The 27,597-nt window shown below is 54.1% G+C and overlaps 2 protein-coding genes across 12 annotated transcripts in view; one reads left to right on the top strand and one right to left on the bottom strand.

Annotated features, from left to right (window-relative positions):
• Window positions 1-4,829, top strand: part of MAD1L1 (mitotic arrest deficient 1 like 1) — a 353,458-nt gene extending 348,629 nt beyond the window's left edge. For all 4 annotated transcript variants that reach the window (XM_083800613.1, XM_083800616.1, XM_083800615.1 and 1 more), the window contains one exon: window positions 3,884-4,829. In XM_083800613.1, coding sequence (XP_083656739.1) covers window positions 3,884-4,042 — 159 coding nt within the window. In that variant the 3' untranslated portion in view covers window positions 4,043-4,829. The remainder of the gene's footprint in view (window positions 1-3,883) is intronic.
• A 16,198-nt stretch (window positions 4,830-21,027) lies between these two features.
• The window catches only part of ELFN1 (extracellular leucine rich repeat and fibronectin type III domain containing 1), a 98,838-nt gene continuing 92,268 nt past the window's right edge, over window positions 21,028-27,597 (bottom strand). For 7 of the 8 annotated variants that reach the window (XM_083800611.1, XM_083800606.1, XM_083800612.1 and 4 more), the window contains one exon: window positions 21,028-24,594. In XM_083800611.1, coding sequence (XP_083656737.1) covers window positions 21,784-24,174 — 2,391 coding nt within the window. In that variant the 5' untranslated portion in view covers window positions 24,175-24,594 and the 3' untranslated portion in view covers window positions 21,028-21,783. Of the gene's footprint in view, window positions 24,595-24,700; window positions 26,757-27,597 lie in introns of all 8 variants that reach the window. The other variant, XM_083800609.1, reaches the window with a different exon arrangement.

Raw genomic sequence — 27,597 nt, forward strand, 5'->3', positions numbered from 1 at the left:
CCGAAGCAACAACTCTTGGGAGAGCCTCCTTCATGGTCCGTGCGCTGCACGACCTGCCGGCTGCAGGAGTGCCCAGCGCCCTATCTGTCATCTGCTCCTTGCTGATGGTCCCTGCTGGAGAGAAGGACTTGCTTTCCCAGCACACTGGTGTTTTTTTGAGACTTTTATATGTGTATCTTAACTCTGAAGCCTTGAATAATTTACTGATTTCCAGGGTTAAAAGGAAGATATATGATGTTTCCTTCTGGCAGGCAGCAGCTGATCTTGATTCTCCTGGAAAAGCACTTGTACTAACAGCTCCTTTCTCCGAGCAGAGCCAGGAGCAGCTACTGCAAGCTGATGTCGCCATGTGGTAAATAGACCTGTCTTCTTCATGTTTTGCAATATAATGCAATCTGCCCACAGATCTGATGGAGTAGCACAGCCTGCGAGGAGAAAACAGGGTGGCACCCTTCAGATCTGGGGCAGGAGTCGCATCCCCCAACAGAACTGAGCGAGCTGTAGCACGGGGCAAAGACTGATTGCCACTGCTTTTCTAGAAGAGGTCCCGATAGGCCTTAAATCAGACTGAACTGGCAACAGGGCTTAGCAAAAGCCGGAGTCTTTTCCTTTTTGCAAGTATTTGAGGTCTGAATAAAACATAACATAGACCTGAGTCTCAGTAGTTTAGTGAGCCAGGCAGATTTTTTCCCATTAATTAGAAGAAACCAATGCAGGCCTGCGTGAAGAGTACCTGTGAGATGGTATTCTGGTAGTGCTTCGGCATCCTGGGCATTGCCCAGATGGGCTTGGGAGGTTTTTGGCTTCAGCTAGACTTGGAATTCCCACGAAGGCACCACTGGGGTGAACGGTGATTGCGTTAGATGGAGCGTGCCGCTGTGGATGCTTGGCACGTGCCATCAGCTTCATGCTCTTGTTAGCAGGGGTTGTGGCCAGGAGCTTTCTTTGGGGGTTGAGATTATTATTTTTTTAATTAAAAAATTGATTAAAAACGAGTGGAGGAAGTCCTAGCTATGAACTGTAAAGAGAAGGGCTGGAGGGCCCTTACAGCTTTGTAAGGAAATTTCAGCTTTGTGTCTTTCATAAAGCCAGCTTTTACACCTGGAGTCGCAGGTACACTCTGCACTGATCCAAAACAGCATGAAACGACTGGAGCCTGCTGCGTTCATTCGGCAGAGCATTGCCTCCAGTGTCCTCTCCCTTGTCTCCCTTACATGCCCCTCTCTTGTCGTGGTTCCCCGCTCGCTGCCCCCGCGCTTCCCTCTGCCTGCAGCTCACCGTGGTACCAGGTCGGGTGCAGGCTCTTGAAAAGAAATCCCGTGAATTAATGGGAACGTATCACTGTTATTTCTTATAATCACTTTATTTGTAAAGCACATGCTGCAAAGACACTCCTGCTGTTGAGCTCAGCGGCAACAAATCTATCTATATATCCCAGTCTATTCTACGTTATGAACAGATGGGTGAAGGAAAAAAAAGGGCAATAAAAACAAATATTAAGAACAGTAACAATGATACCAATTTTAAAGCACTCCCAGAAAATAAGCAAGGTTCTAAATTTTTTTAAGAGCACTGCAAGACTGAACGAACCAAACTGCAAGTGCATCCATCCTCAAAGTTAGCATGTAAACATCTCCCGGCAGAGAAGGAATTGCCTTTTTTCCAAGTGGCTGCCTTCTCGCCTTGTTCTTGTTACTGAAGAGATCATAAGAAACCTGGGTGAAATGTCTGGGTTTTGAATGCTTTGGGGCTTTTGGATGCTTTCTGTTGTGTTTTTTTTCTCGTTTTTTGGGAGACCACAGTGGGCAGACGGTGCCTCTCTCCACTGTCCAGCAACCGAGAGAAAGCGCAGCGCCATTGAATGCAGTGGGAAGTAGTGCTCTTGTCTGAAGCATGTGTTTGTTCCTCTGGCTTCCTCTGATCATTATTCTGCTGCCTCTGCTGAAGGAGGAAACTTCAGTTATGAAGAATAGCAGAGAGAAATGACCATTAATCTGGTATAAAAGAAATTATTCAAATGTAGCCTTCACTCGCGACGCCAGTGAGCTCAAAGTAGAGGGGAAATTTAAAACATTTATGTTCCTCTCTTTCTGAGAGCATAAAATACAAGCAAATGGTCTGGCACTGGATGCTAGATTTCTTAAGGAACTTGCTTTAATTAATTAAACTAGTAAACCAATTAATGGATTTGCTTGTAAATTCTTAGAAAATTAATTTTGTGCCCAAAGAGTGTTTTAAATCTGCTAAGGAGGCAGTGTGTACTTCGTGCAGAGATTGAATTCCCATTCCAGTGAAGCCAATTCACTGTTGACTTCGGAGACGCGGGCGATGCGTTCATCATACCGGGACCTTCCTCCGACACTGGTACCTCCATCAGCTGCAGCCAGGGTGGATTTGCAAAACAGAGCCCGTGCTGCTTCCATGGCGCCCGGCCCACGGACCAACTCAGAGCTTCCCCACAGCCTCTCCTTTTACCTGGCTGGCAGATGTGCATCCCTCCCTGTGCCTCCGATGGGCGTCCTCGGCGGCCCCGCTCCTCGTGAGCCTCTTTAACCCGACGCGGCGGTACGCGGGGGTGCAGCAAGCAAGCAGGGGAGCCGCGGGCAGCAGCGGATTAAGGCACTCAACATCCTTTGGAGTCGCTGCAAAACAACCAAGATGAAGTGGAAGAGATTTAAACAAAAGCTAATTTACTTTCCCACACTGAAACCTTGTTTAGATTCCCTCCCTGGCTCAGGGGTGACAGGGGCATCCTTGGTACCTTGCGCTGTTCGCAATCAGAACTGACACATACACGAAAAGTTCATCGTCAGAAGTGTCCAGGCTCCTGAAAACATGAAACCAGGAACAAACGGGTTCCCTGGGGCCCTCGGCGATTTATCACTTCCCGTCTCTCCCAGCAGGTAAAGCCCTGTTTTCCCTTCACGTGGCAATCCCTGCTCTGGTTCTTGGCATCCTTTTTGAGGCGGGGGCTGTCCCGCTGCCGCTGCCCCCGGGAGACGCTGGCTCTGCCAGGCACCGCTCGCGCTGCCCCCCTCGGCTGCGAGGGGAGGCAGAGCTGCAGAGCAATTAGGAGAGGGAACATTTTGAAGAGGAAAACGGCAGGGGAAAAACATTAGCATTTGTACTCTGATGTTTTTGCTGTTTATTAATAAACAAGCAGCTTTCGCGCCTCCGGAGGCAGGAGAGGCTTCAAGCATTCCTTCCTTCTCTTGCATTTAGCTTTTTTTTTTTTTTCTTCTTGCTTGTTTTATATGTTACAGGAGATTTGTAATGTCTTCCCACATGTTGAGTTCCCTCATTTTCATGTGAGCGTCTCTGGAATAATTCCTCTGGAGCTCTTGGCTGCAGGGCTGATTTAAACCTCCTGAACACGTGAGGGATGCGGGGCGGATCAGCAGCTGGCTGGGGAGGAACAGCACTGGGTGCCAACAGGTCCGCTAGCTCCCTCGGGAGTGGGAGGACTTTAGGAACGAGTCTTTTTCGTGGAGAGGAAGCTCTTGTATGTAGCTCCTGCCACCCGAGCCCCAGGTGGTGGTGACGGTGACACCACGGTGGTCACCCTGGCTCTGTGCTGGCGGCACAGCCTGGTCCCCGTGGGGTCTCCAGGATGATGGAACCACTCTGCTCCCCACCACGCTGCTTGCTGTCGGGGAGGCTCACGCGGGGGTTTCTGCACGGAGACTTTGGAAAGGCAGAACTCAGTAACAGCCCAATTAAAGCGTGCGTCGAGCACCTGCTCTGCGGCAGATAACAGTGCCTTGATTACAGGCGGATCTGCACCGAAGGAGGCTGCGGAGCGATGGCTCTAGCTCTCCCCTGCGTGGTGGGAGGCGAATTAAAACCCTGCTGTATTAATGGGCTTGCTCTGCTTTCCCCTCAGGCCTCCAGCTCCTCCGGTGGAAAAATGCAGCTTCTGGAAACGGAGTTCTCGCGAACCATCCGGGAGCTCATCGACCTGCACCTGCTCCGCCAGGACAGCATCCCGGCCTTCCTCAGCGCCCTCACCCTCGACCTCTTCAGCCGCCAGACCATCACTTAGCTCGCCCTGATCTCGCCACCAGACAGGCCTGGAGCACCCCCGGACAGGACGGTGCCTCACCCTTGGTGTTCATGAGGTACCAAGGACAAATTCTCCCCTCATACCCTTTATTCATGGCATTGGGTTGCTTCTGTTTTGCGGGAAACTCCTTATTCCCACTTCTTTCATGTTGACTCCCAAACCCCAAACCCCACCTTTTCCCCTGAAAAGCATCATTTCCCTCCTGTGGGAGGGCAAGTCTAGCTCCATCCCAGGGCTCTCTTGTGCTAAGGCCCACTCCCCACCTTTGAACTGTAAAATGCATCCGTAACTCCCCAAACCGTCTCAGCATCTCTCTGGGAAGGCGGTGGGAACTGCTGGTTTGAGGAACCACACTTTTACCCAAAAGCATCCCCCAAATCCAGGCCCTGGCAGAGAGACCAGCATGGGCTTTGGGGATGGCTGGTGCTTCCTGCTCTGCCATCACTCAGCAGACGAGAACAAGCATAAATGGACTTCTGAAGACCCTACTCCTTGTGTTGCGCAGTGTGCTCGGATGTCACCCACATTCTTTTTGTTCCTCGTGGAGGCTCTGGGGCCCTTGGTTATCTCAGGAATGTGTAAGGTGGGAGGGAGCTCTTCAGGGTGTGCTCACTGCTGCCTGCTGCCAGGCCGCGGGCACCTCCTCACCTCGCTGGGGTGGCCCTCCTCCCATGGGAAGCTTCCCCCCTCTGGGGACACCCTGGAGTCTGACGTTTTGTGTTACAATGGATACTTCTTCTATCCTGATAATAAAGTGTCACTTCCCAAACTGGGCGTACGACTCCTTCATTTGGGAGGTACACCATGGTCTCCCTGTGCTCTCCCACGTGTGAAGCAGATAACGAACCAGACGTCGATGGGTTGGTGCTGGTACTGCCCTGAGAAGGGAGGACATCGTTACTTCAGCTTTTCCAGGCAAGTCTCAGTCATGCTGCAAACAAGATTAGTTTGTTAGGAACTTCTGTGTACATCGATGGCCTCTTGATAACAGCAGGAGTGCGCTTCCTAAGCTTGGAGAGAGCGTAGCAATGAGCGGGCTAGAAAGCTAGCTTAGGTGCCTGCAGTGACTGCAGACCTGGCCATCCGTGCTGGAGTCACTCGGGGACCTGTCAAAGTGTCGACAGGCCCAGAAAGAGCTGCTCCAGCCCCAGCTGCCAGGAAGCGGTGGGACAGGCGTGCGCTCTGGGGAGGCTGCAGGCCCCATCTCCCCAGCCCTCCTCTCCACGGGGTTTGCGGTGAAGTGCTGCCGTCGGAGTGAAAGGCAACAGCAAAAGTTTGGCGTTTTCTCTTCCGCTTGAAGAAGTCCTGGTGGAAGATGAATTGCCTGGCATGCTGTGCCAGGGGAACGCTGCCTGATTCATATGCGCAGCGTGGCACCGAGAGTCGCCTTCCTCAGTCATGGGGAAAATGAATCATGACGTCAGCCCCGTTCGGCTCCTCCGCCAACACAATAGCAGATCCTGGCTGCCTCGAAAATTTTTCTCCTGGCTCCTCGCAGGAGAAATGAAGTAATTAATAAGTTTACAATAAACCCTCTATCTTAGCAAAACACGGGTGAGGCGAGAAGTGATGCTGGAGAGTGACAAGGGAAAACGTGTTCTGCCCGCTGGAAAGTTGCCTCCCAAGAGGGAAAGGATAATAGGTTGGGGTAGAAAAAACAGCGGTCTTCCGAGGCTCCTTCGGTGGAGAGGAGACACGGATAGCTACCGCTCTGCACCCCGTTCTCCCAGCGACTGATTTGTTCAGCTAAGTTTAAAAGCCGACACACCTGAGAGAAAAGTGCGGTGAAGACGGGGGCTCGGCCAGATGTGCCGCATGGTGCTGTGCCTGGTGCTGGGAGAGGGGTTTGGAAGCTGCTGGGAGAGGGATTTGGAAGCTGCTGGGGTGTCCTGCTGGGGCCAGCAGCATCCGTGCCCTGCTGCTGGTGCCTGACGCTGTTGGATGGTGAGCAGACTTGGGCACTGGGTGAAAACGACTCTTGGGAAGCTCCAGGGCTTGCTCACGGAGCCCGGGAGCACTCGCGTGGAAGCGTGACCGTTGTAAAGCCACCTGTGGGACACGGGCTGGTGGTCGGGCTTGGGGCAGAGGAGCTGAGACTCCCCAGCTTACAGCTCGGGCTCAGACACCGAATTCAGGATGAAGCCCAGACAGGTGGCCGAACCCTACCACGGTGCCAGCTCCCGGCTGTACCATCATGAGTAACTGCAGTGCTGGATTTCCCCGTGATCACTCCTTCCTCGTGGAGCCAGCCAGCCTCAGGGCTCTGCCACCACACTTGTCCCCCCGTGCTCCCACTCCGCCGGGGCAGTGCAAACAGCCGCGGCTTGCCACGGTGCTCCGGCAGTTTCCCAGCGCTCCAGGTGCCGGGTACACAAGTCCCATCTGTCTTCTCTTGTCACTCGCAAAGCTCCAGCCCTCTTTGCAGAAAATCATTTTAGAAAATCTTGGGAGATCAGTAATAAATTTGCAGTTGGTTGGAGGGGAGAGGCGAGAGTGTTAACAAGTGTGTGTATGCTTGCTGGGTCTCCGTGCACGCTCACTGGGTTTATGTGCTATAAGCTGTAAAATGTGATTTATTAATGCACGGCTGAGGGACTGTGTGTGTTGGAGCACTGTCTTGTTTGCAGTGTTGCCTGAAGCTTCCCTTCACTCAAACTGTCGCGAGTCCCCACTCCTCTCCTGATCAACCCTTTTCATCTGTGTGCACAAATAAATATTAAGCAGGGGCGAGGAGCTGTCAGGAGCTGCCACGCGGCCCCTGAGCGCAGCAGAGCTCTTGGCTAAGGTGGGTACCGCGGGGTCTGTGCCTCTCTGAAGGTGGCACCTGTGAGCCTGGAGCCTTTTGCTCCCCCCGTCTCTTCTGGCATCGCTGCTTGTTGTTTGCGTCAGCCTGGTTGTCCTGGGAGTGATGCCTGAGAAGGGACCTGGGAAACTCTTTTGGGATGAGCAGTGGGAAGCTTGGGGCACAGCTCGGGTGTTCACAGATAGGGATGAGCACAGACCATCCGTAACTCGCAGTGGTGGTGTGCAGCCGTGGCACAGAGCCTGCCGGAGGAGCCGTGTCCATTGCCTTGCAGGGCTGAGGGAGGCCACTATGGGCAGCCCAGGGCTCTGGATTTGCAGGACAGCCTCGATGGAGGAGGATGAGCCTCCCCAGATGCCTCCTGCTGCTGCTGCTGGGGCTGGCAGAGACCTGCTCCAGCTCGGCACGTGGTGACCGAACTCTGCCTGCCCGTGAAACTTCAGCACCACAGGCTCTGTAAAATGGGAAGGTCGCTTCCCAGTCACGGTGTCCCAACCCCAAGGCTTGGAGTTGTCTGAGCCCAAACGCAGCCCTGTGGTTAACTCGGGAGAGCGGCAGCATCCCGCAGCCGCCCAGCTGCGGCGCTGGCTTTGCTGCTGGTTCCCTGTGCTCCCCGCAGCTCCTTCCAACGCGCCGAAGAAACGCAGCACAACAGCACTCCTTTTCATTTCACAACCCCAGCAGCGGGCTGAGAGACAGCTGAAAATGGCGTGAGTTGGGCTGGCGGGTGAACGTGTCAAAATAAACCTCGGCAGGGAGAGGCAGAGCCTTCCTGGGACATCACCAAGGAAATGCCGGAGCCCGGCAGCCAATGATGCTCGGTGCAGGCGATGATGCAGCGGAGGCAGGTCTGGTTCTGGTACAACAATGAGCTGTTCGAAGACGGTGTAGGGAAAGCAGTGACGGTGGCAGGTGCCAGGTGATCGTAGCTGACAACTGTGTGTGGCTGACGAGGCGGCGCGGTGGCTGGGGAGGCCAGCACGGGCTCTCCACGCCGGCGTAAATCGCACCCGCGCTGCCTGCTGTGACAGCAGGGCCGGGTTTAATGGCAACGATGCTAAAAGTTGCATGATATTTAAAAGCTACAAAATGCATCCGCTCTGATCGGAGGAGGGATATTAAATAAATAAATAAATAAATAAATAAAAAATCAGCCAGGCTTTTTTTTTTCAGGAAGTCTTTTTTAAATATTAAAATCCCCAACCTTCCCAACAGGAAAGCTTTTTCGAGCTAAGAGGAGCGGCTGAACGGCATCTGATGGTATCGCATTGACACAAGTGTCTGAAAAAATAGGGTAGGGATGTATGATCCGTTCTGAAAAAGAAGCCCTAGCTAATAGGAAATATGCTGATGCTACTTTTAATTTCATGACTCAGGTTTCTTGCAAAATTGATGGGAATCTGTGCTGGAGCTTGGTTACGTTAAAACAGTTCTCTGCTGCTTGTTTTTTTTTCCCATTTGTTGCTTCTCTTTAGGAGGAATATTATTAGGAATTGTTCTGGTACTCAGGGGGCTCTTCAGACGTTATCTGAAAGGACAGTGGAGCAGTCTTGCTTTAGAAAATCTGGCATCCGAATAAATAAAACGGTTGGCTCCAGAACCATTTGCATACACCTGAAGAAGACAAAGCTGCCCTGTGGGTTTGGGAGCACAACGGCGGCTGCGAGGTGGAGGGAGCAGCCCCGGTCTTCGCACCCAAAGCACCCCCGAAGCACCACTCGGCTCCTTCGGGCCGGGTCAGGTCTCCCTCCTGCTTCCCCAGGATGGGATCAAGCATCTCCCGGCCCCCTCCTCCCTGTGCTGATGAGTTATTAGTGTTGCTAATTTTACCTGGTGCTGCTTACTTCTCTATGTGACAGGTTGTGTTGTTTTGAACTCTCCAGCTGACTGATTGAGCTCTCTTTAATATTCCCCGGTTTACTTTGAATTCTGTTTGTTGGCTGTTGCTTGTTGTGATTTTGGTTGTTTTTCTTTTATCCTCCCACTGCCTCTTTTTCCTCCCTGGTCCCTCTGATGCCTCTTCAACCTGGAACAAAGCCAGCGACCATCAGGAGGTCACTGAAACACAGACGGTTGTTGGGTTTAAATAAGGACTGGATAATTTTATGACCATTAACAAGACTCGCTGCTATGCAAGCTAGAATAATAAGGGCAATCATATCTCATGGTTTGGGGAGCAAGCTGATTGCCTGTAGGGACTGAGAAGGTAATTCTCCATCCCTGACTCCCCCAAAACATTACACGATTGACAATGTGCACTGGGCAGGTCAAAGGGAAGGAAGCCACAGACGCAGGAGGAGGTGCGAGGCACGGGGCTTTGCTAGAAGGCGAGAGCATTCCTGTGTCACCACATCACACTCCTTTTATCCAGTGATCGTAGACTTCTGGCTCCAACACAATGGAAGTTTTCCCAGGTGGGTGAAAGGCTCCGAAGTCCAGCAGAGGAATCTTTCCTCTCTCCACGAGCATCTACAGGGCAATGCTTGTGCCGTACAATTATAGGTGCTTTGTTTTGCGGGTGGTGGTGGCTGGTGCATCTGTCCCCAGAGCCCCTGCAGAAAAGCCGTGTCCCTAAAGGGAAATAAGAGCATGAATCTCGCTTAGGTCTCTTTTCTCAGCTCGTTTTGGGAGTCGCACTGCAGCCCCTGGGGATGTACGTGGTATCTCCCCTCCGATCCCGTTAGCAGGCACAGCGCCCTGGAGGGGCACGCTCCCAAGCGACAGCTCCGCTCGCCGGGACTCCCAGCAGGGGAAGGAGCGACCTCGGAGAGGAGGCGAAGGCAGGGAAGGAACCAAACCCACAGGGAACCGAGCTGCTCATCCTGGCAGCCACACTGAGAGGAGGAGGAGAGATAAGAGCCCTCCAGATAACACTTCTCTCTTGGGTGGCTGCGTCCTGCCAACAAAGGATGTCTTTGGGTAAGTCCGTAGGTACCTAGCGCTTCATTTTAACACTCAGGTTGCCTGCCCAGCACATCAGTACCCCAAACACTGAGCCCTGGCCTTCTGCGGGCACAGCATCACCTGTGTGTTTCCAAACAGGTCATGGGGTTTGTCACCCAGTGTGCGTACAGCACGAGGTGAGGATTATAGGTCTGAAAAATCACCCATTAATGTCTCCAGCTCGTTAGAAAACACCACACGCAGACTAGATCGTAGGCACGCTGGTGACTGATTTTAAGGGATAAACCATAATTAACAGTCTGTAGCAGCACTTTTTGTTTAATAACACCCCGGCAGAGCTGGGAGGTGTGAGGAAGTCGATGGGTGAGGTGGGAGCCCCAGCTCTGAGCCCCGTGGGTGACCGCCGCGGATGGTTTGGGTGAGCGGGTGGCCGTGGGTGGTGCTGGCACCGCTGTGTAATGTCACCGCGCTGCGTGGCCCCACGGTGCAGGAGGAGATGCCTGATCCTGCGTGCAACAGGCACACGGTGTCTTCATTTAAACCACACCGGGCTGGCACCGGGAGGTGTGGTTTGCATCTCCCAGGGTATGCTGGCCATGGTCAGGAGATTTAACGGGGCACGTTGTGCACCTCTCTTGGCCACCAGACTGGCGGCCCCGCAGCACCTCCAGCAGCACCCAACTCCACCTCCACCTCCTCGCTCCTCTCCTCAAGAAGAGGAGGAGGATGGCTCACGGGGCTGACACAGAGACGGCCCCAGGGTGAGGAAGGCTCCAGCCCCAGCCCCCAAACTCGCCCCGTTTCCATCACTGCTGTTCCCCGGCTTCACGGTTATCTGTGGCCTTGCGCAGTCCCCAGGTCCTGCAACTGGTGTTAAATGTAATGAATGATCTTGTCCTCCTTGTTTGTCTCCTCTTTAGTGTAACACTGTAATTAGCTTAATTACCAACAGATTCGTATTTTTTTTTGGTAACTTAAAATGGAAATTAAATTTTGCACCAGGTTTTACAGGCTGTTAACGGGAATCGAATAATCAAGCCTGACTCCAAGTCCTTGAAAATGAGTATTAAAAAAGGTCTGGATTTGCATATTCATGTTTTTAATAGGGTTCAGAAGGTATATTTGCAACTGATGAAAAGGATTAATTAAGCCTAATTTGCATAGGAAGAGCAGTTTAACCCCTTGCATCCTTGCAAGGCAGAGACTGACAGGTGGAACAACGGGGCTGGCTGCAGGAGAGACGCCGGCAGTGTGGTTCCTGGTGGGAGCCGTGTCCTGCTGAACGTAACTCCTGTGTGCGAGGAGGGCAGGACCCGGGGGAGTCCAGGATCCCAGCACCACCCCAGCATGGGCCCCCCATGCCCACAGCCACCTCTGCCCCCCTACCACGGTGGTGCACAGCCATGGTGTCCCATGGCGATGCCAGCATCACCTGCCCCTGTGTCAGGTCTTGGGGTAAATCACGCAGCTGCTCCTGGCATGGGATGCTCTGCGCAGCTCTAATGCAGCTCCCAGAAACGTTTTTTGGTAAGGCCAGCTGGTTTTCCTGAGCTGGTCACACCAGGGCTGCCTCTGTGCTGCAGGTTTTGGGAGAACCTGTGGCTGCTAGGGTCACCAAAACCTTCATCTGCTGGCTCAGCTCTGTTTGGTTTTGTTTCTTTTTTCTCAGCGGGGCTGAAGATTTTGGGGGGTTAAAGGCACATTAGGGCAGGGTGAGGACAGGGTGTCTGCTCCCTGTACTGAGGCTGAGGCTGCGCTCTGCAAGCCTGCAACCTGTGAGACTTCAGGGGAAGGGATGCGGAGCTGCCTGCACCTAAATCCCCACCGGCACCCCTGGCACAGGGAAATCAGTGTGGGCTCACAGCTCTGCCCCATCCTCACCTAGGACAAAGTGTATAACCCCCCCCAAAATCCACCATCCCCCTGCCCTGCAAAGCAGAGTGGGAACCTGACGCTTCCCAGGGCCCTCCTTAGCTCAGAACAGAGCACAGCTTTGAGTCACTCTGAATGTTGCTAAAAAGTGGGAAAAAAATAAATAAATCAGGCATTCATTTTGCTTCAGCAGGTGGTGCGCTGCGTTCCCCTTGTAATGCTTTGGTAGCGTGTGTTGCTAATTATTTTTCGGGTGGAATTTGCTGTGCACAGCGCACGGGGTTCATTAGACAGAGATGGCTTTGAAGTGGCGTTTGGAATTAATGCTGGCATATGTAAATGTTTCTTGTGCCATGGAAAAGCTGGCTATAAATGATGCATGAGGTCCAGCGAGAGAGATACTTGCTTTGTTTATACACACCCACCGGGCTTCGTTATGCCAAAAGCAGGCAGAGGAAAATCAGCGGTGTCTTGCACAGTCCATATAGCTGCTTCCTGGCTGGACGTGAGCGTTTAGCAGAACTTAGCACGGCCTCGCCAGCAAGCAGCATCCCCAGTTCCCCCCCTCGGGTACGTGTCAGCACCCTGGCAAGGCTGCGGCCGCCTCTGCCCGGGTCCCCCAGCCCAGGAGGACGCATCCTGCCCTGTAAATCCTCGAGGTCCTGACCCCTGCACCTCGCCCAGACAAACCCCCCCTGGGTTAGTGGTAAGGCTGATCTGAGGAGTGCCCGCTCTGCTCTTCCTCCTCTTCGTCCTCCCAGCACTGGGCTCATGGGACCGTGCAGCAGCAGAGGTGGGGGACGCTTCGCTTTAGAAGAAACCCTGAAAAAAAAGAGAGAAAAACCATCGAGCTCACAACCATGACTGAATGCAAGCATGGGGAATGCAAGCTCCCCCAGCCCTTGTCTCCACCAAAGAGGCCTTTCCAGCCCAGGAAAGCCCAGCTCTGGGCTGCTCTCTTCTCATGCTTTCACAGATGACTGTGACGAGACCTGTGCCGCAGCAAAGCAGGGTCTGGAGCATCACTGCACCGAAAGTTGGGCACCTCCGTGGGGCAGGTGAGCGTCGGGGCAGTTCCCTTTCTCTGAAGCACTGAGGCCTGTGCTTTAGTAGGCGTCTAAGCTGTTAAGGCCAGGAACGCCACGAGGTAGGTGGTATAGGAGAAGTAGTGGCAGACGGGTGTGTGCAAAAAGCTCAAGAGGCGCCTTGCAAAGCACCATCACCCAGCGATGGCTGTCTCAGGTTAGGCATAAATGAACTTCACACCGTTCCCACCAGCAGCAACACAAAAAAAAGGAGTTTTTAGCCCCAGGGCTGTGTGATGGGCAGTGCAGGGACCGATTCGGGCAGCGCACAGCACCGACAGCAGCAGCAGGATTTGAGGGAGCCCCTGGGGCTCAGCACGAAGCCCCTGGCAGTGGCACGGCTCCACGGGCTGGGGGTGAGTGGGGCTGAGCGGCTCCGTGCGGCCGAGGGCTGCCTCTCCCCGGCTGGTGCCCTGCACACCCGGCCGGGAGCACCCCCAGGCCTTCGGCCACCTCCCCATAACCAGGAGCGCTCCTGGCTCAGGCGCTCGCCCGCTGCTCTGCTGCTGCTGCTGCTGCCAGGAAGAGGGGCTGGGACCCACCGAGGTGCAACCGCGCGGCGTTTCCTCTGCGGTGTTTACAAAACGGCTTGCTCATCAAACACGGGGGAGCTGTTTACTTTTTAAGTAACACAAACATGAAGCGCCTCCGTTTTTATGGCCCTTTGGAAGGCCGCCTGCTCTCACCAGCCCCAGTGCCTGCCAAGACGGGGCTGCACCCCGGGGTCACCCCGTGCCCAAACCCCACTGACATCCCGACCGTACCCCTGGGGACACGGGCTCAGGGCTGCTTCCCAGGCAGGAGACACCAGGTCTGGGTGCTGGAGACCCGGTCCCGTGCGCCCTGCAGCCAGGCCAGACCTCCAGGTGAGCTCCCTGTAGCGGGTCCGGCCGGACAAAGACGAGGCGAGGCAGGAGCTGGGTGAGGAGCTGTGACCGAACGCTGCTTCGTCGCCCGGTTCCCACTTCCCACTGTTTATTTACCAGCACGTTGGAGAGCAGCAATCTCTTCCTCATGCCTTATTGAGAAGCTCAGCTGTGAAACAGCTAAATGAACCATCCCTTTTTATTAGCCTTTGGACTTAGCAGAGGAGCAATCAGTTAATGGCTGACCAGTTTTTGAAGATGCTAAGCACATTACAAGTGCTAAGTATTATTATTTTCCCTGCGATGTTTTATTTTTCCCTCAGAATGCTCAGCTGAAATAACCCTCCCAATTACATTAGCCGGTTTCATGTGTTCTGCTCAGATTAAATGCGGTGCCACTTACAATCCCCTCACCTCTCTGGTTTCCAGCTCTCTGCAAGCCTCATCCTAACCCCTGCTTCTCAATCCTGGGCTGAAGCAGCCTTCGCCCTGGGTCCAGCATCTGCCCCAGCCTTGCTTTGGCTTCCTAAAAAGAAACACATCCGCACTGCTTCCCCACAGGCACCTCAACCTCTGGCTCCTTCCTCTTGCATATTTATTTTTCTTTCTTAATCTCGCAACCTTTCTCTTTCCTTCCAGCTAAATGAGCTCCCTGGATAAGCTGTCTCCTCCCACTTGCTGCCATCTCCCTAAGATGCCTGCCGCTGCTTTGGATTCATCTTCTCAGGGAAAGGGTAAGGGGTCAGCTGTCCGAAGGGGCGCTCTGCGCCCTGGTGCCAGCCAGATTTGCCTTCCTTGTCCAGAGACCGGTGGCCACGTCCACCCGTGGCTTTGTAGGGAAGGATGGGACTGGCTCAGAGTGGGGAATCCAGTCCTTTCCCACAGATCTAGGGCAGCGATTGGTGGCCGAGCCCTTCACAGCCGTGGTCAGGCTCTCCTGGGTCTGCTGGTGCTCTGGCTGCCATCGCAGGCGTCTCCTTGGCAGCAGGGATGGTCTGTCCGGGTCCTTACCTCTGCTGTGGTTCACCTGGGCTGCTAGCTGAACATGCGAACGCAAAACAAACCAGAAAAATAGCAGGAAAGGACACGCTGGGGTTGTCTGCTCCATCTTCCTGCTCCAAAGGTGGGCTGGGGCGGGGGCTTCCCAGACCCCCAGCTGGAGAAACCCACCAACCATATCAGAAAGGGTTCAGCCACCTCTGGTGGTGCAGGGCAGCCCCCAGCCCTGCTCCAGCACCTCCCTCTCATCCTTCCAGGCCCTCCTGAGGGCTGTGCCAGGACCTGCCTGATCTCCAGGACGGTGGCGAATCCACACTGGGACTGTGAGATGGGAGCCAGACCAGAAGCCAGCCCCCATCTCCCAGCTCCCCTCCCTCCTGGCTGCGAGTCCAGTGTGGAAATAGGTTTGGGATGGCCATGCTATGCAACCTGCTCTCCCCAGGCTCCCGGCACGCCTTCCCCCGAGCCACGAGGTGTTCATTTGGCTGCCTCCTAGGAGCCGCGATCACCCCGCGAGGCTGGAGGAGGCTGCGGAGCAGCGCAGGGGCTTGTCAGCTGTCAGCGCGTGAAGGATTTCTCATGCGTCGGGCTGCCACATGGCTGGGATTTCCCAGGCAGAGATGTATGTGTGCAGACTCTGTGGTGGGTGGTAGTGTTGTTACAGCCAGAATGATCTAAGGATGTAGCTGAGATAAGGTTTGTGGGGAGAGGTAATATCTCTTATTGCAACACCTGAGACGGATGGAAAAAAAAAAATCATGTGGGCTTTTGGGCATGCAGGCTCTTTGTCAGCCTGAACTGAGCCAGATGTGCAGGGGATGTTTCAGACTGGCCGTGGTGGATGGTTTGTGCCCTTCTACTCCATGGTCACTTGGGCAGGGGGCCGCTGGCTCTGGCAGCCCCTTAGACCAACTCCCCAAACCGCTCCTCACCTTCCCTGCAGCACAGATCCCAGCTGGGACAGGAGGGCACAGCTGGAAGAAGCAGACTTCAGGCCCCAGCTGCAGGGAATGGAGTCTTTGTTTCTTGGCTACAAGTGTGGTGGAATTAGATGATTAATTAATTTAGCTGCTTCATGTGAAAAGTGCCAGTGTTTACCTACGAGCCCAGAGATGAGCTTTGGCCATACCCAGAGGCCTCCTGCCGCTCGGATGGGCTGGGAAGCTCTTGATCGCAGGGCAGGAGATGCCCAAGGAGAGCTCTGCTGTGCGAAATGCTGAGAGAGAGAAAGATTTAAGAGGCCCCCAGCAGGGAGAAGCTGCAGATACAGAGCACAAACTTTGGGGCATCCCATCACAGCCCTGAAGCTCGGGGCTCAGGCAGGGGCAGGATGCTGCGGTGGGGTGAGCCAGACCAGAGGGCCTGGGGAGCTGCAAGGGAGGCGAGTGGGATGGGAGGGAAGCACGATGCTGTGTGCGGGGCTGAGTGCTTCCTTGCACAGCTGGAAGCACTAAAGAATGTGATAGAGCCAGAAGAGAGCCCAGGAGATGAGCAAGACAAGGTGGGGGACAGCACTTGTGCGGCTTAATGGAGAAGATGGGCCAGGAGAGAAGAGCTCATTAGAAAAGGGCATTGCACAGTGAGGAGAGGAGAGGCTATAAACCACGAGAAAGCTGATAAAAGACAGAAATGAAAATCTTTTAGTCCCAAAGAAAGCAAGGCTGGAGTACATTAATGAGCTCTTTAATGGTGAGGCAAGTAAAGGTGAGCAGCAAATGGCTATTTCCAGACAGCAGAGCTGAGTGGGAAAAAACAGATGTTGGTGGGGTGCAAGAGGCGATCAGCACGGAGAGGAGCAGCAGTGCACCCCCTGTCATTAGCGTTGCCATTGAATTATTAAAAAGGCACACACACACCAACTCAGACTTGGCAGACTCTTTTGATTGCTCTGCAGGGACAGAGAAATTGCAGAGGGCGGTAAATAAGCGCTTTCCCACCTGGTTTGGACCAAAAAGAAAGGGTGGAAAACCAGAGTGAAAACTGGCACCTTGCCTGGCTGCTCCCCAGGCAGTGAAAATCCCCATCCCTGACACTTCTGTGTCTTCTCATCCCTTGCGCAGAGGAAACAGTGTCCAGAAAACTGTTTTCACTCTGGATCAGGTGGTTGCACTTTAGTAAGTCCTGGAGTGGGGAGAAAAGTGGGAATGAGCAAGGCTGGTATTCCTGCATCTAAGGAAGGGGCAGTAGGCTGTAGCAGTGAAATACTTCAAGACTCCTGATAAAATTACCAGGTGAACAAACTCAATTTGCAGTCCAAAAGGGTGAGTGAGCTGCTCAGCACCGCACTGAGAGCTCTGCTGGTTTCTGATGAGCCCATCCACGAAGCCATGTGGTGGCTGCAAAGCTGTCAAGGTGACATTTGGATAACCTCCACTGACTTCCTGGTGATGCTGGTGATCCGGCTGAGAAGGGTACAACAGAATACGGTACAAAAAAAGACGTGAAAAAGTGGGGTGTGAGTCGGTTCAAGTGAAGCCGAAGTGCTCCAAGCCAAGGTGAAGCCACCAGGTCGGCTGCTCCAGCACCACTGGCCGTGCCCGCCGGCTGCTGGCTGCCTTCAGCGCCTCGGGCACCGGCTGGCAGCAGTGGCTGGGTGGTAAAGGAAAGGAAACGTGTCCTGCAGCTCTCCCCGAGGAGCAGCTGTACCTCCAGACAGCACGGAAGGACAGGACCTGTTCACACCACATAAGGCAGGGCTGGGGCTTTTCCCAGAGAACCCCTTCATGCCCTGAAGACCATCCCTGCTCCTCTGCTCTGTCCCCGTGTCGTGTCCCCATGAGGCCACACGTCCAAGCCCTGCGGTGGTGGCACTGTCCCCACGTGGCACCACGCAGGAGGGGCTCAAAGTGCGCCCTAGGAGAGCTCGCACAATGGCGAGCCGGTCCCAAAACAGGCAGGGGTGCCCGAGCGCCACACTCACTTTCCCCTCGTTGTCATTCCTCACCCGGACAAGCACTCACAAATGCAAATAAATTCTGACTTTGGCTCCCAAACTCTGCTGCCTGCGCTAAAAATAGCCCAACGCAGTGCGCGCTGGCTCCGAGCCCCCTCATCGATCTGGCCCAGCAGCGCAGCAGCTCGCCCCGCCGTGGCCCTCAGTCGTCCCCTGCACCCTTCCTCACCCAAATTAGTGGTGTGATGGGGCCAGAACCCTCCACCTTGACACCCCCTACCCCTGCTAACCTGCCTGTCCTGCAGTCGTGGTGATTTATTGCTCTGGAGCACGACAGGCAGGCTGCAGCAGTGGGGCATTGTGCTCTCCATCACTGCGACGAGCTGGGGAGGCTTTGGGCGATACAGGTCTTGGTTTGCCACGACCCAGCCCCGGCAGAGCATCAGGAGGGGACTAAGGCATTTAAAAGCTACCCAGGCTGTAGGCGTCCCAGCCTTCGCACCACGTGGCAAGCTCTTTTGCTGGTCCCGGGCAGGAGCGAGCATTGAGCTGTGGGTGCTGTGGGCTCTGGTTCCCTCGCCAACAAGAAGCTGGCTTTGCTGAGATGACGGGGAAGGGGTCGGGGTGGTCACGTTTAGTCCTCGCCTTGGTTTTGCCCTTGAAGAATTATGTTTTAAACAACAGCCATTCCGTGGACATGGCAAGGGCGTCAGTGAATACATTTATTGATGGCCCTGGGGCTATCGGCGGCGTCCTACGGCAGAGCCCTTGGGGAGTGGGATTTCCATACAGCGGCTGCAGGGGGTGGGCAGGGCTGGGAGGGAGCAGTAAGATGGGGACAGCTGAAGGGGCTGCTGGTGATGGCAGGGAGCAGAGAGCAGGTGCAAGGGCATGTGGGCCCCAGAAGAGCTTTAGGGGAGCAGAAACCCTGGGAAGTGGTGATGGAAGAGTGAATTCTGGCCAGCGAGGAAATTTCTAGGGGCAGCTCAGGGCAGAAACAGCAACAGATCCCTGCACTCCTTTCCTGTGTTTCTGAAAAACAGCTGCCTCTGGGAGATGAAGGATGCGAAGAACAGAGCTCCCCAGGCCCTGTCCTGAGACACCCAGGTTGGTCCCTGCGCTGAGCAGCGGTGTGGGGGATGGTGGGACTTCTTCCCTCTTCTTGTCTGGCTTTTTTCTCAGCTCGTCTTGTGGCATCTCGCTTGGAGGGACATGGACCATGGCTGCCAGGAATGTGCTCCATTGTGGAGGAAAGGCCAGGAGGCAGCAGCACGGCCACTGCATAGTCACCCGAGGCATCGCTCGGAGCCCTCTGACCTCCACAGCGTGCCCCACTGACTATGGGTAGGGGACTCTGAATGGGGATGAGCCTCCCCTTGGAGCCAGAGGGACCTAGACCTTTTCTAATCCTCCTGTTCTCTAACCGCAGGGTTTGCATCTGGGAAGTGTTTAATTTTGAAAGGCCAGTGCTGCTGTATCACATTTCCTGCTCTGGTCTCTGTTGGTTTATGACCAGTGAAATCCTGGTGTGAAAACAAAATTGGGCTTTGATTTCATCTGCCCCTGCTGTTTTATGCCACTAACAACTTTGCTTTTCTATAGCGGCTTTTATTCTAGGAGCTAAACGGGCTTCACAGACAGACGATTAATTAATTGAGCCTCCCCGGCCAGCCTATGCCCTCGGTGCCACAAGGATGAGTTTTGCAGAGGAGGAAACAGAGGCTGAGAGGAGCAAAACGATGCCCCGGGTGCAGGGGTGAGCTTGCTGCTGACGGGGAGATGGTCATGATGGTCTGGACTCGTGTGAGACTGGTCTTAGTGGGGGAGTGACCGAGGAAGGTCTGTTTTTTTGGGGAGGACCATTATTGCATCACCTGAGCCCATGTTGACTCATGAACTGCTTCTGAGTCCTGCTTCTCCAGGGGGCACTCAGGGCTTCCAAAGGAAAGGAGTTCAGGCTGAAGGGTTTGCGCTGGCCCAGGTGCCATGGCTGACCTTCGGGGAGGGACCCGTGGTGGCACCAGGGACAAGGCAGGGCTCACCCTCAGCTCCGTTCTCCCAGTCCTGCGCGCTAACCGGTGAGCAAGACGCAGCCCCACGAAGCTGAGCACCGTGGGGAGGCTCTGGGGCACCTGGAGGAGGTGGAGAGATGTGCCTTCGCTTATGCAGAGTGAATATGTTCTTGGGGAAATTGCTTTTATTATGAAAGCCTGCTAATGGTTTGTTGTCTACACAAATAACCGTGGGGAATGAACTCGTGCACTTCCCAGCCTGCTCCGTGTCTTCCTGGCTCAGCTCCTTTCTGAGCAAACATAACCTTTTGCAAGAATACCTGTCAAAATCACTTTGAAATATTGAAGTAACAGGATGGGATGTGGTTTGCTGCTGGGCCCTAGTGCTCCTCTGTCAGGACTAAGGATGTACCAAAGAGATTTGTGAGCAGGAGGCAATGGAAGGACCCTGGAAAGCAGCAGGGCCCCAAAGGGCTGCCCTGGGGGAGCTTGTTGCCTCACTGGGCTGGCTTGCTGGGATCCCACACGCTGCTGGGGGAGCAGAGCACCTCCCTGAGCCTAATGTGCCCCCTCGTTTTGTCAGTCGTGGGATGAGGCATGGGGGTTTGCAACTCAGCTGGAGCTAATCTGGGCAAAACTGTGTCCCTTGGCAGCATGGGATCGGCTTCCCGGTCCGAATGCCCCCCTCCTCCAGCTCACCCCATGAGTAGGGCGTCATCTGTGTGTGTGTTAGAGAAGGGGCAAAATGCTGCTGAGACTTGGATAGGTATGGTACAGCAATGGCTGAAGGGCATGCAGCTGCTTGGCTGGGCACCATGCCCCAGGACCATCCTCTTCCCTTCCAGCCTTGGAGTCCCAGGGGTCCCCAGGATGTCCATCTCTGAAGCTACTCGTGGGAAATGGGAGCCCAGCTGGCCCGTGGGCAGCACCAGGGCTGCGGGCAGGAGGTGCCGCACTCGCTGCCAGGTGCGCCGGGCATTTGGGGTTATCCCTGGGGAAGCCCCTGGGTGTGGGGCAGTGGGAATCCCAGCAGTGAGGGGCAGGACCCACTGTAATTGCTCTTGATCTGGGCGAGCTGTAAATGCTTAGTGTCTACTCCCTCAGTAAAATCACCCCTCAGTGATGTCCCTCCCTGGAGAGCAGCAGGAAGGTTTCTGCAGTAACTCATCAGCAGCTCCCCATCCTGTTGATACCTTTTGATTTTCAGGAGAAATCCCATTGCTGGGTGGCACCCGCTCAACCAGGAGCCCTCCACTTCTCATTCCCTTTCCTGTTCACACCTGTAAGTGTGCTGGTGATTTGCTTTTCTGGGTACGCGCCTTTTTTCTTAGTGCACTTGGAAGTGATCAGAGTTTGGACATAAACAATCACTGGGAGAAATCAAAAACAAAGAGGAAACCCAAATGCTTCCCCCAGCCTCCAAAACACCTCCTCAACCAACCAACCAACCAACCAAGAAAAAACTCCTTCAAACCGAACTCCATCTCTTTCTCTAAAATCCATGATTAAAACCTGGTACAAACAGGTGAATATAGATATATATATATATATTTTTAGTAGATGTAGTATTGATTTTTTTCTCCTCTCTCTTTCTCATTATACAGCAAACATTGCAAATATAGAAATTTTCTCTGTACAATTAACGACGTCGGTTTACAATGCAATGTGTGGTAAAACCTCTCAGTGAGTGAAAATGTGAACGGGCCTTCAACCGGGTGAAAGTCTAAACTGGAAGACTCCGTTTGCAAAAACAGCCCAAAGGATGGATCTCCTTCTGGTCTCTTTTTGGTTTGTGTTGCTGTTTTTGTTGCTGTTGATTTTTGGAAGGGAAGGAAGGAAGAACACAAACTGTTCACAAAGAATCCACAAAATCACAGAGTAGGGACTCATGCAATGCAGTACTGGGAAATGCCAGAGCTCTCTGCCCGCTCTTTCACTTTCTTTTTATATTCAATTTTTTTTCTTTTTTTTTTTCTTTTTTCTTTTTTAGAAAAATCAGAATGAAACAAAACTTTTTTTTTTTTTTAACTCCACAGTTTGTTTTGTAAAGTTTGTGTTCAAATTTGGTGCGTGTCTCACCAAAGTGAGGCCATTTTAATATCTCACTTTATATATTATATAGAATATTTATAGATTTCCATAATTTGTTCTCTCTTTTATTTTTATTGATTCATTTATTATTATTATTATATTTTTTGTTTGTTTCAAAGACAGTCTGAATAAAAATAGCTGCTGCGGATTTCTTTTGGTCCAGTTAGTGTGTTAAGTCACGAGTTGTGTGAGGACTCAGGACTTTTGCTGGGCGGAGACGCCCTTCCAGTAGTCTAAGATGTCGTGAAGATCCTCGTCTTTGGCAAACTGGACCTTTTTGCGTAGGGCATGGCCGGCTGCCATGTACTCCTCCTCGTCTTTGTGCCGCTTGCGGTTGAGTTTGAAGCGCTCCCAGATGCTGTGCGAAGGTTTGCAGGTGTACTCGGGGCTGGAGGTGTAGCTCAGGTTGTGGTATTGGGGCGAGAGCTGGGAATAGGCCAGGTCTCTGGGGCGAGGACGGGTCAGAGGCTCCAGGATGGAGGGCTTTCGCCCCGCCATGCTGTCGTGCTGCTCCCCCTGGTGCGAGCCGGGGTACGAGTGCCGGTGTTCGCTGTACTGCCGGATCTTCTCCGCCTCCGCCCGCAGGATGGCCGCGGCCGGTGTCACAGTGAGGATGGTGTCGGTGGTGGGGGACGTCTTCTCGATGTATTTGGCTTCTGATTTGTGGCCCGATCCCTCGGAGCGGTAGGACCTGGGGCTCCGTATGGAGCCGCTGGAAGAGGTGCTGGAGCGTTTGGGGGCGGCCTCCATGCTGTGGTGACGCTGGAGGGGGTGGTTGTAGCTTTCCTTGTAGACAGGGGAGAGGAACCCGTGCTTGCTGGGGATCTGCTCTGATAAGAGCACCAGCTGAGGCTCCACTGTGGAGACTGCCCCCGATTTCACCCCTTGGAAGGAGGTGGACTCGGATTTCAAGGCATCGATGCAGTTGTTGATGATCTGGTTCACCTTGTCCACCTCCTTGGCAATGGTGGAGATCTCAGCCACGGAGCTCTGGGTGTCCGGTGGCAGGGACAGCTCACAGTCTCGCCTCTCAGGCTGCTCCCCCGTCCTCACCTCCATGTAGTTGCCCTTGGTGGCCTTGGGGGTCTCACTGCTGTCGATCAGCTTGTACTGCTCGACCTCTCCAGCGGAAGGCAGGTAGGGGATGCGGGTCACCGTCTCCCCGCCCAGCATCTGTCCTTGGGACAGCTGGGTGATGCTGGTGGTCTCCATTTCTGGCCCGTATTTCAGCTCAATGATGGTCTTCTTCATGCTGCCGGCAGCCTTTTTGTGCTTCTCCTCTTGCTGGCGCCTTTTTCGGAGACAGTAATACACGACGCCCAAGACGATCACCATGCCAAAGAGACAGCCCAGGATTGTCATGATATAATGGGTGGCAGTGGAAGGGGTGGGCACTGGCTCCTTGCGGTTGGGTCTGGTGGGCGTGATGGTGACACAGGTGTGGTTGTACTTGGAGTATTGGTGGACAGAGACCACACAGTAGGTGTAATCTCTTTGTGCTACTAGGTTGCTCACGGTGATGTTCTCCTCCTTCTTCCTGAGCTTGGTGATCATGGAGGAGAAGCCGTTTTCAAACTGGGAGAGGATGTACATCTTGCTGAAGGGGTAGGGGATCTGCACGGTGAGGACGGCCGAGTTGTGGTTGAGGTGCTTCACCTGGATGTTAGGGCGCACCTCTGTCTCGCCGATGGGCGTGAAGAGGGAGAACTGTGGGGTGGTGCCGTCACCGGAGGAGCACTCCTCCTCGGAGCACGGGCTCTCGGAGGGCGCCGTGGTCACTTGGTACCGGGGAGGGATAAAACGAGGGATCACAGTGTAGGAGCCACCGGTGCAAAGGGACGAGAGCATGCTCAGAGCATTGCGGTAGCCAGTCCGGCCTTGGCCTAACAAGTAGTAGCCCGTGTAGTCCGGTGGGGAGTCGCACTGCATCCGGTCATAAGTGCGTGTCATGTTGGTGAACGCCTCCAGCCATTGCAGGAAGCCGAGGAGCTCACAGGAGCAGTAGAAGGGGTTACTGTAGAGTTCACAGACAGAGAGCTTGTTTAAGCCCCTAAAAGTGTTGCTGTCGAGTCTCTGGATCCTGTTCATGGACAGGTCAATGTTCACTATGTTGGGGCACTCCCAGAAGGCGTTGGGGGTGACGGACTCGATGAGGTTGGCCTGGAGATAGAGGTACTCCAGCTTCCCCAGGCCCCGCAGGATGCCCTCAGTGAGGTTCCTCAGTCGGTTGTAACCCAGCTGCAGCACCTGGAGGTTGAACTGTCCCGAGAAGGCACCGTCCTCGATGTAGGAGATCTCGTTCTTCGTCAGGTTGAGGTATGTCAGGTTGCCAAAGCGGCTGAGCGAGGCGTACTGCACGCTCTTGATCTTGTTGTCGTTCAGCCGCAAGTCCACGATGGTGCTGTTGATCTGCTGGGGGATGGACTCGTAGGGGGGCTGGTTTTGGCTGCAGATGGCCAGCCAGACAAAACCCTTGTCCCCCTCGATGAGCCAGCAGTCCGCCCGCACCCCGCCGGCGTGCAGGAGGGAGACGGCTGCCACGCACACACAGAGGGCTGGCGTCGCGGCCCACCGGCGACCTGCCATCTGGAAGGGCAGCGCGGAGAAGGGGCTGCTGGAAGCGGGGAGTGGGATGGGGGCCAGGAAGACTTGGGTTAGTGCTTCTTTGCTCTCCTCTCCCTTCTCCTCATGGCTTGGAGCCCGGGGGGAAGCGGCCGTGGCGAACAGGGACCTCGGTGCCCAAGGGGCTCGGCAGCCGCCGGCCAGGGGCTGCTGTCAAGGCCTGGGAGGCTGGGGCTGGTCCCGCATCACCAGGTCTCTGGCATCTCAGGGAGGGAGTCATGAAGTTAGGTGCCTGTGCGGAGCAGCCTCTCTGGCTCAGAGACAAGCCTTCCTCTCGTTTTTAACAGTACATCTCCTTGTTTTCTTTTTGCTGCCCATTGTGGTGCCGGTCCCCATCTCCACGTGCCTCCTGGCTGGCTGTCCTTGCTTGGTTCCTCAGCTCACCTGCGCAAAACAAAACAAAAGCACAAGCTCAACACAAAGGGCAGACAATTAAAGTCTAGCAGCATCAGAGATGCACCCAACTACCCTCTTAATATTAGCCTCTTGCCTTCTAAATCCAGCTGCCACCTCTCCAGGGCCTTTGGTTAATTCGGGCACAGCCAGTGCTGTTTGGCATCACTGGGGCAGGTGGTCACTGCCTGCAGACGTCAGCCTCTAAGTGCATCGACCAGCGTCACGTTATAGGCAGGAGGGAGAACAACGCACATCCAGTGCACCGTTCGTCTGACCTATTTAGGTGTCTACCTTCAGAGGAGAGGAGTGGTGCCCCAGAAGTGTCTGTTCCTCTCTGCGGAGAGCAGATGAAGTCTAGACAACTCACTCTGATGTAGATTTGATGCTGCAACGTTTTGCTGAGGGGAATCCTATCTGTCGCGCGTGCTGGTGCGTGCAGCAGCAGTGCCCACGGAGGGGGATGCTGACTGAGGACGCCGTGTCTCCCTGACTGCATTGCTGTGTGGCGGCTAGGATAAAGCCCAGCATCAAGCACCTGGCCTGCTTCTGGGAACCTGAGCAGTAGTTTCAGGGCACTGCTTGGCTACAAGGCACGCTAGCTCAATTGCCCACCATCTGTTTTCCTTGTCTGCCCCAACCTTCCAGAGAAGGAGTTGCCCACAGCTGGGAGAAACATCATGGCTTATCTAGAAATTCCTTCTTGAGACTTTCAACAGAAACAGTAGCTCTGGTTGTCTCCCTGTCCCCAGACAGACTGTAGGAAGCAGGAAAGATACCACCAGCACTTCTTGAAAACACAGCTGGTAGGAAACTGAGGCTTCTTGAGCATCCATGAAAGAGATGGAGGGACACGTCATACATCTGAGCTGTGTTTCATTAGATCTGCAGAGTAGTGTAAATCCAGAACTTGGTTTCCAATCCATTTCCCGGTGCCCAGGCAGTGAATGGATGTCCTGGGTGCTGCCGTCCTGCAAACCACGAGAGGCATTCAGACACCATACCATCACCCTCATCCTGGAGAAACCAGATCCCTGTTTTCCAGCCATGATACCAGGTGGTGAAGCAGACCATGTTTCACTGCAGAGAGCTCTGTTAACCATTCACAGCTTATACTTCAGTAAACAGGCTGGTAATAACAAACAGTGAAACAGTTTATTTGTTCTTTCTGGATCGCGAACAGTGAGTCTGTTCCCTGGTGGGATGGCTGGGTTTCCATTACGTACATAACAAGATCTGCTTTTGCATCAGCTCCGTGGCGTACGAGGCTCTCCAGCCACCTTGTCTTCCAGCAGCTCTCCCACCAGGTGGTAGAAACCTGGACTTTAGTGTGCGTTTACACTGCTATTCGAGGCGAAGTCCTCATATCACTGCAGAAATACTGACATTGAGGGTAAACCCCATTTCTGGGACCAGTACCTGTGGCACCAGAAGGAGCACATTTACAAGGACATGCTGTCCCTCTCTGGAGTGCTTTGTCAGGACCTGGTAGCTCATTTTGGCACATCTGAGTCCTTGGATCTGGCGAGGAAGGGACAGGGACCGTGTCTCCCCCACTGATGGGGAGGCATTGGCTGCAGTGCTGGGCTGAGAGCTGTCTGCCGTCACATCCCTCCCGGCACCGGGCAACTCAATTAACCTCCCTGCTCTCCAGTCTCCTCTCCAGTTCCGTGAGATAATGATAGCGCATCACGGGGCTGTGGGAGACTGAATGACAGTGCCCCAAGCTCCTCTTGTTAAGATGAAAGTCAAGTCAGATGCATTGAGCTGCAGGTGGAGACTTTCGCTCCCTCTGGCTGGGAGCTGGGCTCTGGATGTGCCCGTTCTCCTCTGCCACAGGGATCAGCCTGGTCCCCAGCCCCTCCGATTGCCTCCTGTGGGGTGCACATTGCCCATAAGGATGTTGGAGGAGGTTAGAGATGAGTAGTCCCGGCCTGCGGAGCCATCAGCAATGGGTTGCCCCAGCTGTCCCCTGGGGATGGATGGCATGGAAGTCGCCTTCCGTGCCCACAGCCCTCTCCTTTGCTGCAAGCATCTCCTGCAAAGCCACACCAGCCTTCTTCTTGCGGGGGAGTTTCCTGTTGCCGTGTCTCTGGGGAAGCCGCAGCCTGCAGCCCATATCAGAGGGCATTAGCTAATGGAGCAGGACCATCCTGTGAGCAAAGAGCAGAGACAAGACCCTCCAAGGACCTTGCCAGGCTGGCCTCCGTATCCTCTTCATCAGCCCCGTGCCTCCCTCATCTAATCGGGGGTGTCTGGGGTGAGGAAGAGTGACCGTAAGCAACTCAAACATATTCAGTAAGGTTCCTGCTGTGTGTTTTCTCTTCTTTGCCATGCATTGCGTATCAGACGAGTCCTTTCCAACAACAGAAAGGAGAAAAGACATTTTATCAGCAGCCCGAGTTTAATTTCAGCTCATTAAAGCAAGCAATTTGCTGGTTTATTTGCTTTGCAAAGTGTGAATAAAACGACAGCATTAAGGAGATGTAAGAGGGGCTAATCTCCCCTTTTATTAGATTGCTGGGACATGACTGGGGAGTGGAGAAGTGGTCTTGTTGCTTTGCATGGAGGAGATAACTGTTATCTTGTTGGCTTCTGAAAGCCGCCTTCCAGCATCACGCCGACATGGGTGCATTGGGTGTGCGGCATCAGCCAGGCACCGAGGCGGGATGGGAGCGGGGGCACTCGCAGCGGTTCCAGCACGTATCCCCCTAACAGCAGATAACAGAGATCCAGGAGGTTTCTTTGATTTTATCTCCCGTCTAATCTTCCTTTTCTGCTTCTGAAATCCTGGGCGGGATTCTTGCAGTTTAGACATAGAGCAGCTGGTTGGATGAGCAACTTTTGCTGTTCCTGATCTCCTGTGGCTGGGACATGGCTCTGGAGGGTGAGGGAGAGGCTCCCCCTCTGCCTCCTTTTCCCCATGGACTGCAGAAAAATCACTAAGAAAATCTAGGGTTTTAACCCTCCTGCCTGACTGATTTGTCTTTGCCC

The sequence above is a fragment of the Anser anser genome, assembly GCF_964211835.1.
Source record: "Anser anser genome assembly, chromosome: 15".
NCBI classification, from domain to species: Eukaryota; Metazoa; Chordata; class Aves; order Anseriformes; family Anatidae; genus Anser; species Anser anser.